The following is a 15539-nucleotide window of genomic DNA, read 5'->3' on the forward strand; positions in this document are numbered from 1 at the left end:
TACTACCGCCGCCGCTACTACTGTAATTATAGCTAATATTAGAATAATAGTTTTAAAGTATAGGATAGGGATAGTTATTCCCCTTGTTATAATATTTAAGAATACCCTTATAGTATTATAGTCACTTATAGTATCGTTATAGGTATATATTACTCCCTTCCCTTATATTAGTATTACCGCTATAGTAAATAGTATACGAAAGAATTTACTAGAGCCCACTAATATAATTGTCCATATAGAGTTAAATACAGCATAGGTAACCGTATTCCCCCTAGAACCGCCCTTACAATAAGTACTAGTAAATTATACTTATATTATTATATATATAATTGATTTACTCATCTTTATTACTTAAATTGCCTTATTTTACTTGTTCATATTCCTTTGATTTTGGTCATTTTTATGCTCATTTTTGTAGTAATAATACTTCTATGTCGATTTGCAGTGGATTTATATGGGACTGACATGGTGCAACATGGGGGTGTGGGCACGTGAGGTGGGTGGGGACCGTAGATTTAACCAGATTACACAGTAGATTTAACCGGACCGCTGTTGTCAAGCTGGCTGCAGCAGGCGACACTACTAGTGTACTGTGTACAGAGGTAACTGCAACGTACGTATCGGGCGCTGGGCAGGGGGACCCACTCAGGGCGACGCTTGACAAAAATAGTGCAGATCATCCGGGGGTTCTGACTTCTGACACCGAGTTTGACACTGGCACCGACACCGGCACCGGCGCTGCGTTTTCTTGACTTTTTTCCCCGACAAAACTCACACCTCATTGTCCAGTGTTGAAGGCACACCATAAAATGGCTTCGACACAAAGTGCACAGCCGTTGCTCGTCAACGGTGCTTCCCTGCACGTAGTCAACGGTCTCAACAGCGAGAGGCCGGCGAGCCCGTCTTCGGTTGGCAACCTCGCACTGACCGAGTACAGCGCGATGCCATCGCCGCCATCGGAGGATGCCACGGCCAACAAGATGAAGCGCATTGTTCCTGATGAGTTCCTGCTTCCTAACGGTCATCCAGATGTAAGTTGGAGCACCCGAGCTTCTTACTGCTTGGTTTCGTTTTCCAACGGCGAGCTTTGTTCATGGCCCTTTGTGCTGGGTGACTCACCAGACTTCTATGCTGTGCGACCTCTGCTAACTCGCAGTCAGTACTTGCGCCTCATCATTACCTCTTACCCACGTGTCCGCGAAGTTTGCAGTGAGGTGCCCCTAACCCGGGCTGTCAACTTGAGCAACCGCCTCGAGTGCAACGTCCTACTCAAGCGTGAAGACGAACAGCCCGTCTTCAGCTTTAAACTTCGTGGCGCCTACAACAAGATGGCCCATCTCGACCCCAAGGAGTCCTGGAAGGGGGTGGTCTGCTGCAGTGCCGGCAACCACGCCCAAGGAGTTGCATACTCCGCCCGTAAGCTGAAGATCCCCGCCACTGTCATCATGCCCAAGGGCACTCCCAGCATCAAGCACCTCAACGTTTCCCGTATGGGTAGCCACGTCGTTCTTCATGGTGCCGACTTCGACGAAGCAAAGGAGGAGTGTGCTCGAAGGGCCAAGCTGGACGGCCTCATCAACATCCCGCCTTTCGATGATCCGTACGTAATTGCCGGCCAAGGAACCATCGGCATGGAAATTTTGTCACAGACCAATCTGCAGAAGCTACAGGCCATCTTCTGTGCTGTCGGCGGTGGTGGCTTGATTGCTGGTGTTGGGGTCTACGTGAAGCGTATTGCCCCCCATGTCAAGATCATCGGCGTCGAGACGTACGATGCAGACGCCATGACCCAGTCGCTCGCTAAGGGTGAACGTGTCCTTCTTCAAGATGTGGGTTTGTTTGCCGATGGTGCCGCCGTCAAGACAGTTGGTGAGGAGACCTTCCGTATCTGTCAAGAAGTCGTCGACGAGATGGTCCAAGTCACCACGGACGAGGCTTGTGCCGCCATCAGAGACATGTTCGAGGACACGCGCTCTATCATCGAGCCTGCTGGCGCGCTGGCCGTTGCCGGACTCAAGAAGTGGGTTGCTGCCAACCCATCCGCTGACCCCACCCGGTCCGTCGTTGCCATCACCTCAGGCGCAAATATGGACTTTGATCGCCTGGGCTTTGTCTCGGCGCGTGCCAAATATGGCGAAGGCAAAGAGGCCCTCCTCTCTGTTAACATCCCCGAGCGCCCCGGCGCTTTTGCCGAATTAGTCAACGCCATCATGCCACACGCCATCACCGAGTTCAGCTACCGATACGCTACCGAATCCAAGGCAAACGTCATGGTTGGCATTTCTCTGGCCGATTCCGGCAGCCGCCGGGCAGAGCAACTTCAGACCATCATCGGCCGTATCAAACAATCAGGTGACATGGACGTAACAGATCTGTCCGCCGACGAGCTTGCCAAGAGCCATCTTCGATACATGGTTGGCGGCCGCTCAAATGTCCCCAATGAAAGGCTTTACACATTCCGCTTTCCCGAGCGGCCAGGCGCCCTCGAGCGTTTTTTGCGACTACTAAGACCAAAGTACAACATTAGCCTCTTCCAATATCGAAACTACGGGGGAGATATTGGCCAGGTATTGACGGGTATTCAGTGCCCTGACGAGGAAGTTGGCGAACTACAAAGCTTTTTTAAGGAGATCGGATACCCATGGGAAGACTGTACAGATTCACCTGTTTTCAAAACATTCCTACGAACTTAACTAAAATATATAAAAAATAAGAGTTTAAAAGGGAAAATTTATTATGGTCCAGGATTTTTACCAAGTTTTAAGTGTGAAGGCACGTATGTTTATAAGAAATAGCTAGAAAGTATATATTAGTTTTAAGAAGTTTATTAGCAAGTTCTTACTATTATAAAGCTTACTACCCGTAGCTAGTATTACCTAGCAGTCTCGTTAGGCCGAGCTCTAAGAGGTACGTAGTAGAGTGCGACTAATTAAATACCTTACTACGCCGGCAACTTAGTACTTGGAGGTTGTCAGGCGGCTTGGTTAGAGCTTTTTATTAGCCCCCTCTTATATGAGAGGGGGAAAAATTATTATAGAATAAACTTTCAATTTAGGACAATCTAATTTGTTAGGCTGTACTATAGAAATGTTATGGGGCTAGCGCCTAGGATTAAAGACTCGGCTTTGCTAAGTCTACTAAGACGGAATGGGTTGTATCGATAAGAATGCGAGCCTCCTAATTGGTCGGATCCACATGTTTGTCTGGCCCGTGCGCCCGACTATAAAACCTTCTTTTAATTGTCCCCTTCTAATATAGTCTTCCTTTACTCTCTTTGTCAAATATAGCATTTCAACCATTATACGACTGCTTGCTGTGCAATACTCTAGCAAACCTATTATATTATATTTAACCCTCTTTTTAATCCCTATCATTGTTTTCTCGTAGGCACGCCCAAAGAGTCTCCCCATCCTGTAATAAGTATTCTCACTAAATAATCCGTTTTACTACCTACACCCCCGTCCCTCTCGATAATAATACTAACAATTCCCTAATCTCAAGACCCCTAAGAATGCTTACAATAGTTCGGTACCACTTTTAAAACCGTATCAAGCGAACTCGCCGCTCTCAAGGCCTCGCCTACCTGGAAGCCGGTCCTCCCTACCTTCAAGAAGTTCTTAGGAAATAAAGAGGATTTTAAAATTTAGATTTTAAATGTACAAGTTAAATTTCATATAGATGGCCTCGCTATTAGCGATTTAGAATTGTAATTCTACTATTTATTCGCTTATTTATTGCCAGCTATAAAGAAGCTGCTTATTACTTTCGCTGTTATACTATAATCTCATTAAGAATCTATTAAGAAGTTTAAATTTATATATAGGGACCCTAACGTAGTTAAAGGAACCGGTTAAGAGTTCTACCGACTTCGTTAAAAGTTAGGCGAATTAATAATAATTTTCTTTACCTACTTTAAGAAAGTATTTTACCAGGCTTGTATTAATTCTTGATTAGAAGTAGCTAAAGTTAGCTAGCTTACTACGGTTTTAAGTAACGATTAGAAGTAATAGCTCTTAGAAAGAATCGATGTACTTAAATAGTATTCGTTATTATTAGAATACCTCTGCTGTCTTAATCGTAATACTTTTTTTACTTCATCCTCGAGGTAATTGGTTAATAATGACGCTGGTGATTCTATAGATACCTCTATTAATGCTTCGGCGATAGTGTTTAAGACGTTGTTGTCCTAAAAGTGAAAGAATAAGTAGAAGAAGGAGGGTAAGTATGATAATTGCGGTAGTAGATTGTACTAATTTAAAAAATACCTTCGGATTTCAAAAATGAATATACTCTGGTTATAATTTAGTAGGGGTTTAAATAGCTACAATAGTAATATTGAATGGGGAGAAGATTCGAATTAAATAAAAATTAAGAATCGACCCTAATAATATTAAGGGTAGAATGTAAGGGATCTACGAGGTATACACGCAGGTAGGCCTTAAAAAGAATTTAAAATAACCGACAAAGAGGAAGAGAGAAGTCTATACTAATAAGGCACAGAACTTCCAGCTAAATACACGAAAGAGATGTATAGGTATCGAAGGTGCTAGAAATACCAAGACTAGAAATATAGCCCGTGCGCCGTACCCCGAGGGATGTACCCAATAACACGCAGTATATCCGGCGCTAAGACGGCTGCTAATAGCCGACTAGCCTATATACCCAACCAGAGGGTACGCCTGGCTTATACGCTAGGCAAATAATACCCCTGGGCGCCAGCCCTATAATATAGAAGAATATTACTATACTTAAAAGGAGGAGTCTCCGGCTAGTTTATTAGGTATAGTATCTATTAGTTAGACTAGTAGTAAAATTAATATATAGAACTTTCTATTGTTCAATTATTTTAGAAGTATTAATTATAATAATATAATTATAAGAGGGTAGTAGGTATTATATTTTGTAAGTATAAGGACTATTAAGCTTTCGTTATAGTAATAAGGAGGAGGCTCCTATTAGTAGAAGAAGTAGAGTAATTTAAAATACTAGGTAATAACTACAATTCTATTTATGTATTAGCGTATATAGATTTATAATTCTACGGAAGAGGGCTCCCGAATAGGTACAATTTAGAAATATCCCTTAATTCAATTTTTATACCCTAACCGGAATATATTCCTATAAGGGTAACGGTGGGTATATTATTATCGACTTAGGTAGGGAGTAGGTAGTTGTATAGCGTTTGTTTAGGGGTTCAAATAGAGAAATCTTTCTTTTCAAATATTGTATTCGTGTTTGTTTAGTTAGGCGTTTAGCTAGGAGCGGTTGTAGGGAATGTTAGTTATTCTTCGTATATTTAGTAAAGTACTTTCTAGTACGGTAGAGCGAATTCCCTAAGGGAGAGTAGGGGGGTAATATTATAGGGCTAGCGCTTAGGATTAAAGATTCGGCTTTACTAAGTCTGTTAAGACGGGATGGGTTGTATCGATAAGGATGCGAGCCTCCTGATTAGTCGGATCCACATGTTTGCCTGGCCCGTGCGCCCGACCATAAAACCTTCTTTCAACTGTACCCTTCTAGTGTAGTCTTCCTTTGCTCTCTTTATCAAATATAGCATTTCAACCATTGCACGACTGCTCGCTATACAATACTCTGGCAGACCCGTTACAAGAAAACTATTAGTGGGAAAATGTAGTTACAAAAATAATACTAACTATTTTTCTAAAATTTTAAGAAGATATATAGAGTAAAATAAAATTTCAAAAATCTTATTCCTAAAGCATTTACTCCGCGGGCACCCGGGTCGTGTTATACGGGCACCCAATCTTATATAGGCACCCGAATTTACCATTGATTTTATGTAAAATAGTATATACAGAATAAATTCCAGAGTGTTACAATTATATAAAATAATAATAATAATATCCAATAATATAGTTTTATATAGAGATTTCTATAGTATATAATATTTTAAATATAGTAAAGTTTATAATATTCATTTATATACTTCGGATTATTATATTACCCTACTGCCTTCTAACTACTTCTACCTACTTTGTTTTTTTTAATACTAGCAAACCCAATTAAACTCTCTCTCTCTTATCTTTAACTACTTATATAACTAGGGAGCTTAGTACTAGTACGGCTACCTTAATAGAGTCTAGTACTAGCTCTAGCTCTGGCTCTAGTACTGGCTCTGGTACTAGCTCTAGTACTAACTCTCGAGAGGGTATTTCTAGAAACGACCACTATCGATCTGGAGATAACCACAGTTCTAGCTCTAGAACGGGTTCTAACGTACGCTTTAGGGAAAGGGTTAGCTCTAGAGAGGGTAAGAATTCTAATTATAATTCTAATCTTAAAAAAGGACTAAAATCGACTACTAAAGCAAGCTCAAAGGGTAGGAGTCTAGGAGGTAGGAGCTTTAAAAGAAGGAGCTATATCGATTCTAATTTTAATTCTAACTCTAATTGTAACTTTATATCTAATATAGCCACTTGAATATAATCTAATACTAGCTCTAGCTCCAAGCTACTTTCAAATACTATATCCGACTCGCTACCATAGTCAGAAGTATTAGAGTTAACCGGCTTTTGCTATAGGGCTAGCGCCCAGGATTAGAGACTCGGCTTTGCCAAGTCTGCTAAGCTGGGTAGGCTGTATTGATAAGAATGCGAGCTTTCTAATTGGTCGGATCACATGTTTGCCTGGCCCGTGCGCCCGACTATAAAACCTTCTTTCGACTATACCCTTCTAGTACAATCTTCTCTCTTACTCTCTTTATCAAATATAGCATTTCAACCACACACAACTACTCGCTGTACAATACTCTAGTAGACCCGTTATATAATATTTGACCCTTTCCTTCAATACCCTGTTACTATTCTCCTATAGGTACGCCCGAAGGATCTTTCTCCCTACTATTTTTATTCTTCAATAATAACTCCTATTTATAATAATAACCGCCTTCCCTACGATTCTTTAATTTTAAGACCCCTAAGAACACTTATAGTATTTTATAGCCGCTTTCTAAACGTTACTAACCGAGGTTATTTCGAGGCCCGCCGCCGCGCCGAAGTAAGTATTTCCCTAATTCGAGAAGTTTTTAAAGAGTAAAGAAGAGTTTAAAACCTGGATTTTAAGTATACAAATTAAACTCTATATAGATAGATCCGCTATTAGCGATTTAGAAATATATTTCTATTATTTACTAGAAGGGGACAGTAGAGCGATACGCGGGTGCTGGCTATTGTGTATATATTAAGGTTCTACGAAGAAAGAAAGGAGAAAACGCTGCCCTCTGGGTAGGTTGAATGCTAGAGTTTAAATAGCCGTACACTCTAATAGTACCTTATAGCCTAAGGCCGCTAAAGAATGCTCTAGAAGCTTGGGGCGTTGCTGTATCGCGGTCCGGGTCGATTAGGGCAATCTCAATGCAGGTTACCGTCTTGGTACTCAAGTTTGGCTAGTTAGAGCTAGATGCTTTATTAGGCGCTAGTCCTATAATATTAGCCTCCCCCTTCTCCCTCTCATTATAATTGCGCGCTATAATTATTATTTATATTACCCCCGTCTTACCCCTCTATAGTTCTTACTCTCCCTCTTATTCTTTTAATAAATAATTATAACTATATTTTATATTTACCCTCAATTCCGCCTTAGAATGCCCTTAAACGACTGTTATTAACTTTCATTCTTAGTATTAGTTCTAAATAAAATCCTTTCGGGCTCCGGGCTACTATTTTAATTTTTTCTCGTTCGGCTATAGCGCCCGCACTTATGTTTATAATTATTCCTACATTTGTACCTATTATTATTACTACTCTAGCGGCTATTCCAGTCCTTACTCCTACGCCCACTCCTACTCCTACTATATTAGTCTCTCCAACGCCCCAAACCCCTAACGGTAGTAGCGGCGGTAAAAATTTCAAATTTATCAAAATACCTATCGAAGGTACTATATCCGTCTAATATTCCCGGTGTATGGGACTAAGGGATTATAGGACTTACGTACCTAATAAGGGTAAAGATTATTATATACCTTATATATATTTAAAAAATTTGGGTACTTATTAGTAGTAGCTGTTATGGGGCTAGCGCCCAGGATGAAAGACTCGGCTTTGGTAAGTCTACCAAGCCAGGACCAGCCGTATCGATAAAGATGCGGGCCTTCTGGTTGGTTGGATCCACATATTTGCCTAGCCCGTGCGGTCTTAGCGCCCTATACAAAACCTTCTCTAGATTGTACCCTTTTAATATAGTCTTCCCTTTTGCTCTCTTTATTAAATATAGCATTTCAACTATATACGACTACTCGCTATATAATACTCTAATAGACCTATTATATTATATTTGACCCTCTTTTCAAACTACCGTTACTATCCTCTTACAAGTACGCCCAAAGTATTTCCCCCATCTATAATAATAACACTAATAATCCCCTAGTCTTAAAACCCCTAGGAATACTTACAATAGTTCAATACTACTTTCGAAACCGTACTAAACGAGTTCGCCGCTTTCAAGGCCTCGCTTACCCGAAAGGTAGTCCTTCCTACCCTTAAGAAATTTACTAGTAATAAAGAAGATTTTAAAATTTAGGTTCTAAATATTCAAACTAAGCTCTATATAAATAGCCTCGCTATTAGCAATTTAGAAGTATAATTTTATCATCTACTCGCTTACTTATCGCCTATTATCAAGAAGCTACTCGTTACTTTTACTAGCTCCCCATCGTTAAGGTCGCCCGCCGCCCTCCTCGACAAGCTCCAACTTACTTACAGCGATCCGAACGTAGCGAAACGCACTAGCCAAGAGCTCTACCGACTTTGTTAAAAATTAAACAAATCAATAATAATATTCCTTACCCAGTTTAAAGAAATACTCTACTACACCCGTACTAATTCCTAATTAAAAGCAGCCAAAGTTAATTAATTAATAGCCTCCCTAAATAATAACTAAAAGCAACAGTTCTTAAAAAGAATCGACGTACTTAAGTAGTATTTACCACTACTTAAATACCTTCGCCGTCTTAATAGTAATACTTTTTTCATCTTGATATCGATATTGAAGTACCTAATTAAGGATAATAGTAACCTAATAAACACCTCTATTGATACTTCCGCGATAGCGTTTAGGACGTTGCCGCCCCAAAAGCAAAAGAATAAATAGAAGAAGGAGGATAGATATACGAATTATAGCAGCGGGTTACATTAATTGAAGCGTACTTCAACTATTTAGAGGTAGATAACATTCATTATCTCAGAAGGGCTCATGGTTCCATGACCCGCATCCACCAAACGGACTATTGAAGGACGGTTCGTCTACAGTCAGGTCCTCGTACAATAATTTCTTGGCCTCTCATTAGTCGAATACGTAGTACGGCCCTACAACTAATCAGCGTTTTACTAAACCATAGTCTAATTAGCTACTTCGCGGATAGTATTTTTAATAGTCTTCGATAGAACGCACTAAGTCTTTCTATTTTTAAACAACAGTTAGTCAATAAGTCTAGCAAACAGCTAGCAAATACCTAGCAGTAATACTATTAATTAATTTAGCACCCGTACTAACTAACCATTTACATTACAACCCTCCCACTATTCAACTTCGACTTTTAACCTTCTACTAATAATAATACCAACATCATTACTATAATTTGATCTCAGTACCTAGCTTACCGCTAAATAAATTATTATAACAATTATAAACGCATATTATCAAAAGACAATAATCTTAAGGCAATAGTCTCCCCCTCCGGTAAACGACCAGTAAACTAGCCCGCGCAGGGTATAAGAATTTTACCTCCCCCCATTTCGAATCTCAAATTCTCCCCTCTACTCATCACCAACCCAAAACTCTACCCCCGAAAGAAAGTACTAGGCAAACTATCCTATTAATTACTAACCCAAAACTCTACCACCGAAAGAAAATTAATAAAAACCTACAATTAAATATTGCCCTAAACTTAATAATAGACGTAGATCCCGATTTTCTAAGTCGGTATTACCTTAAACTCAATAGTGAATATAAATCCCAACTTTCTAAATCCCGTTTATCAAACGAAATTAATTCTCCCTTTTTATCTATTTACTTATTATTACTAACCTATTAATAATATGTATAAAACTATTAAACAAACTATCCTACTAATTACCAACCCGAAACTCTACCCTCGAAAAAGAATTAATAAAAACCTACGACTAAGTATTACCCTAAATTCGATAGTAAATATAAATCCTACTTTCCAAATCCTATTTATCAAATCGATTCTCCCCTTCTCATCCATCTTCTTACTATATTACTAATACTTGATATTATTACAATTACAGAGGATTTCCTTTCCTTTCTGAGGGTTTCTTTCTTTCTAGGGGTCTTCCCTTATATATCTTTCCTTTCATCGTCATTGTTATAAATATACCTATAGAGAATTGCCGGAAATACCATTAAAATAAACCCATTTCCCACTTTACTAACCAACGAAATACTACTAAATTAGTACAAATATATTAGGAATATCGTAATAAACAAAGCGAAGTATATTCTATCCAATTATTGATCATCCCTATCCAATATTCCCCCTACCAATCAATTAGTATTATCTATTTAATAGTAAATCCTTTAAAATATATAAATCCTACAAATAAAATCCTAATATACCGTATCGTTTTACCACCTACGGGTAAGTAAGATACCTAATAATAAGTAATACTACAATCCGAACCGCGGGGGGTTATAAGTACGACTTAGGCAGCATCGATTAGCTTACCCCGAACAACTAACATTATTAATAGGCTATACAGCGCAAGAAAATACCACTGAACAATGTCCTCCCAGGATACTACGGCCCGCTCAAAAACCTCAACTTCAAATTCAACCTTAACCTCAACTTTAGCCTCGAGGCCCTTCTTTACTAAAACTTTTATTACCTCAACCACTCCAATTACACCCTTAACCCTATTAAACTATCACTCTAATTCCAAACTAGTAATACTTACCTAATCAAATAAATACCCGTAGAAAAGAATTCAATAAATTACTAGAACAAACACCACAACTATTTCTACCCATAGTACCACCTATAGCACCACCTATAACTCCCCCTATAACTCCCCCCAAAATACTACCGCGCTGAAGACCAATAATTCCGGCTCCCGCACCGGCTCCCACACCGGCCCAACTATCTTAAAGAATTATTAATATTAATAAATAGTTTAAAAATCAAAATTATATTATACATTCAATTACTCCTTTCTTCCCTACCGGAAAGGATTCGTCAATATATCCATTCAAAATCATAAATATAAATATAATCAACTATACTTTTTTTATAGGATTCTCCTAATACTACTATAACCCGCTGCTAAATTAACCAAATTCAGTGTAATTATTATTATTATCGTTATAATAATCAATAAATTTCAATTACCCCCTCCCTCAACAATTAAAAAAAACACAATACTAGCATATACTATAACGGGAATAGTACGGTTAATACGGGTGCTAGTCGTATAGCTTAATTAAAGTTCTATAAAGGAGGAAAAGTCTATTTAAAATGCAAATTTACCGGCGCTAAGAGGTTTTTATTAGGGCTGCGCGCTTTGTACTACTATAGCTAATAATAATTCTAATTTTAAAGATTAGAATTTATAACCCGGGCATTAATTCTATAATATTACCGCCCTCCTTCCCCCCCCTCTCTACCCCTCTCTTGCCTACCCTTATAGTCGGTCCCTAACGTATTCGCAATTTCCATTTCAATTATAAGCTTATTTCCTATGCTACTAACCGATATACTCGTACCTTCTATTTAATATAGTAATTACTATACTAAATAGTAATTAGCGGTAGATAGTAATAGGTAGTAAGTAATAGTCCTAATATTTATACTCTCTAAATTTGTATATATAATCCCCCTTCTCTTCACTTTTTGAATTTCTCCTTTTTTTCTTTTTTTCTTTAATAGCGGTTCAACTTCCTAAAGTAAATAGTATTATTCCCTTATCTACCCAATACTAATTTATTTCCTCCGATTTTCCTAATATTTTTAAATACTCTACTATACGCCATCCCCCCCCGCTAACTTAGTTTTACCCCCGGACTCCAGCCCCTAAACCCCTTTACTATTAGAAGTAGCCTACTACCCCCCGCTTCTACCCGCCCTAATACCTCACTCCCCGGCCCTCCTCCTTAAAGTTCCTCCCTACCGGCGCTAGCCCTCCTAATTCCTCCCCTGTAGATTCCAGTACGCCCCCCTCTTCCAGCTATTACTCCTAATCTTCGCTACCCGGCGGTTGCTACTATTACAATTTCTTTAAATTTACGCCCGGTAAAGAAGTACTAACTCGAAGTTTAAATTTTTTTTTATTATATTCTATTCTCTTAAAGTCTCCCCTCTAATATTATGTTATTATTAACCTCTTTACTATATATCACGGGGCGCGAGCAAGCACTAAGGTAAGACTTTGATTGTTGTGCGAGGAATAGGAAGAGAATCCTGTGCGCGCACAAGAACTATATAGGGCACGCTGTATGGGTCCAGTACACGGACCTAGCACGTGTGTACGTAACTGCTGTACTGCACTTAGGCAGCTACATAGTTAACTATACTAATGTAGTGTAGTACCTTCTATTTATATATAGGAATATAGTAGTAATGCTTGTGATACTACCCCCCTTTTAAAATAATGCTCCCGCTCGAAAAATCTATTATTATACTTATTATCAATAAAGTAGGGGCTGTTCGGTCTTCCTATAATTACGCCCAATTAGGTATTAGTAAAAGTTTTACTAAGGCGGGAAGCTACTTAGCGCCCGTTAGTACTTTAATTCCTGCTTAGGGGTAGAATATTAGTTAAAATATCGCTAAATTTGACCCTTCTATTATATAAGCTATTATTACTTTCAATAATCTATTTGAACATTGTAAATTAGCTTAATTAACGTATATAGAGAATTTTAACAACCTTTACTATTGCTAGCCCCCCCCCCCCCCCCGGGGGTACTATAGGGACGCCTATAGTATAGCGGTTTATATAAAACGTTTATAGCCGCTATTAGTATAAGTTTGAAGAGTTTACATATTTAATTCCCTACTAGAAATTTATTTTTCGTATAAATATTAAAATATATACTATTAATATTTTTTAAATCCTTCTCATCTTCCAATCTTATTTATTGTAGGTTTCTAGTATAGGTGTAGGCCGTTTAGGGGAATAGGAGACGTAAAACTGCTGTAAAACGTATTATTTCTTAGTACTATTAATAGTTGCCTTATAAAAGGGTATACTATAAGGTATTCGATTAGGGTGCGCGGAATAAATCGAACTAAATTCTTTTTTTATTAATAGAGGTTTAGTTTTATACTCTTTTCTTACTCCCTAATCGGTTACTACTAAATTAGAATCTTATTTATTATTTAATTTCATACTCCTTTTTACTTACCGGTTATTTACTACTAGTATTACTATAGCCGGGATTAGGGGCTAGTCCTAGGCTTTAGCCTTTGGAATTATTTTCATTTCTTGCTATGTTTTCTACCTTTTTCTAAAATTTAGGTACGGGGGATTGAATTTTAGATAGTTATTGTAAAGTTGCTAGATTAATTTCCAATAATCGTCGAAGTTCTTAGCCGGTTGCTAATTTAGGAGGTGGTAAAACTATTTTACTAGGTATTTCCAAGAGCTATCAATCTTCTAGTAATTTAATAGTTCTTCGAATTCCTACCGTTTGTTTTCCTTGAAATTATTTATTCTAATAATAAATATACCCTTATTTACCCTAACGTTTATAATTAATTCCCTTTAGCCGGAGAGTCCCTCGATATAAGGCTTAACGCGGGATATATTAATAATGTAGGTAACTTTTGTATTCTAAGGTAGAACTAATTCTACTATATACGAACTAGCCTTTATAATACGAAAAGGCCCCTTAAACTAGGGTGTTAGTTTGTTGTACGGTCGCCCAGTAGTATAATTACTTATATTGAATATTATTTTATTATTAACTTTATATTTGGGTATATCCGTACGTTTTTTATTTACTACCGCCTCGTAATACTCCTATATTTATAGAGAAAATATTTTAATAAAGTTCTAAATTTCTTTAAAGCGTAGGACTAGTTAATTTAGTGCTGAAAATTTGCTTCCGCTAAATATTTATAACGTTTAGGGGTAATAGCGTAGTCGGTTCGGTGCCTATCCGAGGGTAAAAGCTGTAATTAGCGAAGAATAGAGTAATTCCCGTTAATATTAATTTAAAATTATTTCCCTAGAATTTGGTCAAGGGTAGTTAATTTACTTACTTATTCTACGTTTAATTAATAAATACCTATAGGTATTATTCTATTTCGGTATTAATCTTCTTAGTCTAGCCGTTCGTTTCCTTATAGTAAAGGGTAGATAGTTTTAGTTTGATGCCTAACCGTTGCAATAGCTACTTCTAGAAAACTAATATAAATCAAATACTTTTATTAGATATAATAGTATTTAGGAGACTATAGAGCGTATAGATATAGTCAATGAATTTTTCTACTAATTCTTTTATTAATAGTCCCTCTATTGGAATAAAATACCGTATTTTTATAAACCTATTTACTACGACTAATATGTACTCGTATTCTACGCCCTTGCACGTTTATTGTAATTTAGGGAATAGGGTAATATAGTTTATCAAAATATTTCTCTAGGGGGTATGCGGGATTAATAAAGGTTTAAGGAAGCCCGCCGGTAATATCCTAGTAGCCTTAGTTTTACTATATAGAATATAAGCCCTATAATATATATTAACAACTACAACTATTCCTAAGGAATAGTAATAGTATATTAATATTACTATTTTATCCCTATCCGGGTAGCCTCCCTATACCGAAGAGTAAATATAGTAAATTAATTCTAATTAAACCTTCTTATCGTCCGGCGGGATTACCAACTTATTTCGGAATATCACCCTATTATTAATTATATAACATTTAGCGAAAGGGATTTTCAATTTTTTCTTCAAGTACTTTAGCTACCGGCCTCCAAATCTAATAGTTTTACGGATATCGGCTATTATTAGGGAATTAGCGTATATACGGTCTACTAGATTATTAATATAAATACCCAATCCGTTATCCTCTTCGAAACTATCTTCTAACGTATAAATTACTAATAGTACTCCTTCCTCCGATATTGCATTTATTGTAAAGCCTTCGCCGTTAATATTTATTAGTCAGTTATTTCCGAAAGATTCTTAATCGAAATTATTGGTGTTAATTAATAGCTTTTATTTAGCTTTCAATTTATTATTTATTTTGTTTCTAGGGACGTATTCTAATTTTCTACTCAAAGCATCGGGTCTAACGTTAATTGAACCCAGTCGGTATTTAATTATAAAATTGAATTTTAAGAGGAATTTAAATTACTATATATACTTTAGGGTAAACTTCTTTATAGTTCTAAACGTCTTTAGATTTTTATAATCTGTAATGATTTTAAAAGGTTAAGTAGCGCTTTCTAATTCAGGCCTCTATTCCTCTAGTACTTTAATTATTACTGATAGTTCCTTATTATAGATATTATAATTATACTCGGCCGCTAAATATTTAATAGAGAAGTAAATTA

General features: G+C 37.5%; 1 protein-coding gene across 1 annotated transcript; it reads left to right on the top strand.

Moving 5' to 3' along the window:
- Positions 1-809: 809 nt before the first annotated feature.
- On the top strand, positions 810-10853 carry NEUTE1DRAFT_139764 (threonine dehydratase mitochondrial precursor; the record flags this gene model as incomplete). Its single annotated transcript, XM_009855024.1, has 3 exons — positions 810-1031; positions 1161-2567; positions 10731-10853. 3 exons carry the CDS (start codon positions 810-812, stop codon positions 10851-10853), a joined length of 1752 nt encoding a protein of 583 aa, XP_009853326.1.
- Positions 10854-15539: the final 4686 nt, after the last annotated feature.

Source organism: Neurospora tetrasperma (assembly GCF_000213175.1).
Source record: "Neurospora tetrasperma FGSC 2508 unplaced genomic scaffold NEUTE1scaffold_5, whole genome shotgun sequence".
Taxonomy (NCBI): domain Eukaryota; kingdom Fungi; phylum Ascomycota; class Sordariomycetes; order Sordariales; family Sordariaceae; genus Neurospora; species Neurospora tetrasperma.